Source organism: Nannospalax galili, unplaced genomic scaffold (assembly GCF_000622305.1).
Source record: "Nannospalax galili isolate Female #2095 unplaced genomic scaffold, S.galili_v1.0 scaffold735, whole genome shotgun sequence".
Taxonomy (NCBI): Eukaryota; Metazoa; Chordata; class Mammalia; order Rodentia; family Spalacidae; genus Nannospalax; species Nannospalax galili.
In genome coordinates, this window is record NW_008337053.1 from 232,820 (window position 1) to 235,744 (window position 2,925).

Sequence of the window (2,925 nt, forward strand, 5' to 3'; positions counted from 1 at the left end):
TATATGTATTATATCTCATTTACCTACAGTGTTAAAACTATAGCATGAAATTTCAATCTTTCTTCATGCTAAAGACCTTAAAACAGTAATCAGCCACCGTACATGGGCTAGAATTTGGAAAATGGTGTTCTAGAACCTTTTCCTATAGGCCGTGAAGACTTTCCCCAGAGACTGTCTCTCTTCATGACCATCATAGCCCTCTGCATTGAATTTCAATGACCTTAATTTTTTTCCCTTTACTCATTAAAAGGCAGCATAGAACTATGCTGCTATCATTACTGCCAGACCACCACCCTTAGTAAGCCTTAGATTTTTATTGGAAGGTCAGAAGAAAGTTTGAACCATAGAATCATTTGTACCTGAGAGGCTGCATAGATGAGTTGAGAGTTTAAGCACTGTCCATTGATCAGAATGGACCCCTAGCCATGCTTTACACCAAGAGCAACATAGCATGCATGAAAGCAGTCTAGCATTATGCCTCTTTCCATGGCCAGAATCTGTCATTTCTGAACTACCAGTAATATTACTGGCATTATCCCATATACTAGTAAATTTGACATGTAACATCATGGCCACTTTTAACAGTAACAAATGTATTTTGATGTTTTTGTGAAACATACTGATATAATTAAGAGGAAGATCTTTACATTTGCCACTCTATCAGTTTGTGGTTTGTTAAGTCACGGGGGCTTGCCAAAGGGCTTTTGAAATGAAAGCCCATGAATTATTAAAACGTTTGTTTATAGTTACCTAATTCAAGCTCACTGTGGTCTCCATTTTGTTTTAAATTACATTACATACCATAATCTGTTAGTTTAATATAAGCTACTACAGTAAAACTTTATTGTTTTTGCCATTCCATGTACTTAATTTCATGACCTCATGTTTGAAAATACTAACTAAACACTTATAAAACAATGTTGCTGTACAGCGTGGCTCTTTCCATTTGGAATTTAATAGGACAGCCTCTTGAAGACATCGTGAAATGTTTTCTGAGCAGAGAAACTGGGAACGGTCCAATTATCACTAGATAACATTTGCTAAGTTCCGTGAATAAAGACAAGTCAATACATCCAAATCACTGTAAGGAATGGAAGACTGAGAACAGATGAAAGACACAGCGTGCAAGATGCAGTTCTCTAAAAGCAGGTTCAGTTGCGAGATGAGGCGCTAGCAAAGGAGGTTATGGGAGATAATCCTGCTTTGATAACCAGCATATTTATTCATTTCATCTGAAGGTGTGAGTTTTTTCAACCTCAAAAAAATTGCATCATTTTTAAATATTATTTTATTCAACACATTTATTTTAACAGATGAAGGAATAAACTTCAACTTGGATCCAATAAAAAGTATGAAAAATTTCAAAGGCATAGAAGGTAAACTAATGAAATAAATGTTATACAAAATGCCTTATAAATGCAGTCACATCATTGTTTTAGAACTTGTATTAGTCTGTAATTACGGGGGCAATTTCTTAGCTTAATATTTTATTGTTTACTACGAAAAAGAAAGCATACCTGTACAGCCAGTTTTTCCTTTTTTGCCTGAATAGCCCATGTCACAGTGGCAGATAAATGAACCTTTAGTGTTCTCACAGGTCCCGCTGAGGCAGATATTGGGATTTAGGTCACACTCATTGACATCTGTAAAACATACATGTTATTCATGTATCCAACTCTCTGACATCACAGAATTTCCCCTGAGATAAACTATGAAAGATAAATGTTTCTCTGAATAACATCTTGAAAAGTAAACATAAAATAGTATATTTAAGTGCTTTCACTAAGAAAAAAATGTATTTAATGAACTTAATTCACATTGGCTTTTCACAGTGCATGCAAACTGATCTTTACCTACCCACAGAGAGAAGGGTAGGACTGACTCCTAGCTAAGTTAGAGCCTGATTATGTGACAGTCTAGAAGACTTTTCTGGGAGATAGCATACTGTGTTGTAAGATTAAACATTTTGATGCAGTCTGGGTGATGCTAATGATTGAGTTTCTCGTTTTCAGAAGAGAGCATAGAGCAACTGCTATCCTTAATGCCAAGTAGTTATCAACTTCATTTCTTTCCCAAATTAAAATTTATTTTTATGACAATTCAATTTCTAGGACGTCACAACTTTCAGTAAAGGTTTTCAGAAGATAATACATTAATGGACGTATCATTAATTCTAGACTCTTGTTTCTGACCTTCCCACCAGAAACAACTAAAAACATAGACAACAAACTGGCAAAATGCTTTTTCTAGACCCTGGACATAAGGCAACAAAAATGTAGTGATTCCCAAGAAAAAGAAAACAAACTAAGTGAGTCCTAGCTAATTCTCAGATTACTGAAGGGAGAATTTTAAGTTCAGGGCCTATAGTGGAATGCCACAGAGACCCAGCTGACAGCACTGAGTGGAAGACCTAGAGACCAGAGAAGGGAGAGCTCACAGGCCCAGTGAAGGACAGAAGAGCACTGCACAGAGACAGCACCAGAGACCCGCAAATGGACTTATTCCAATATTCGGAGTAATGGTGAGCTCACTTTGTAAAGAAACTACCTGCCAGGCTGGGGAAAGCACTGTCCAAAGAACTTAAAGGGAGCCACAATCACGGAAGGCCTAGAAACACAGCGGTTCCCACCAGCTCAATTAGAAAACCTCATGATTCACAGGGAATTGATTAGAGTTCTAGAAAAGTCTTACCTCAGTAATGTAGCAAAATTAGCCCTGGACTAACTGTTGTTTAAAAGCAAGACTTTAAAAGCATCAGTCTGTTTCCAAATGATCTAACTGTATTCTTGAACAAAGATCGGCAACATTTCTAGAATACAAAACTATCTAGCACTTAGCAAAGTAAAATTTGAAATGATTGGCTTACAATAAAGACATTATCAGGCAAGAAATGAAGCCAGAAAATATGAACAATAACAAGGAAAA

General features: G+C 36.4%; 1 protein-coding gene across 1 annotated transcript in view; it reads right to left on the bottom strand.

Moving 5' to 3' along the window:
• The window catches only part of Fbn1 (fibrillin 1), a 223,254-nt gene that overhangs the window by 66,840 nt on the left and 153,489 nt on the right, over positions 1 to 2,925 (bottom strand). The window contains exon 32 of the mRNA XM_008831779.3: positions 1,518 to 1,643. Coding sequence (XP_008830001.1) covers positions 1,518 to 1,643 — 126 coding nt within the window. The remainder of the gene's footprint in view (positions 1 to 1,517; positions 1,644 to 2,925) is intronic.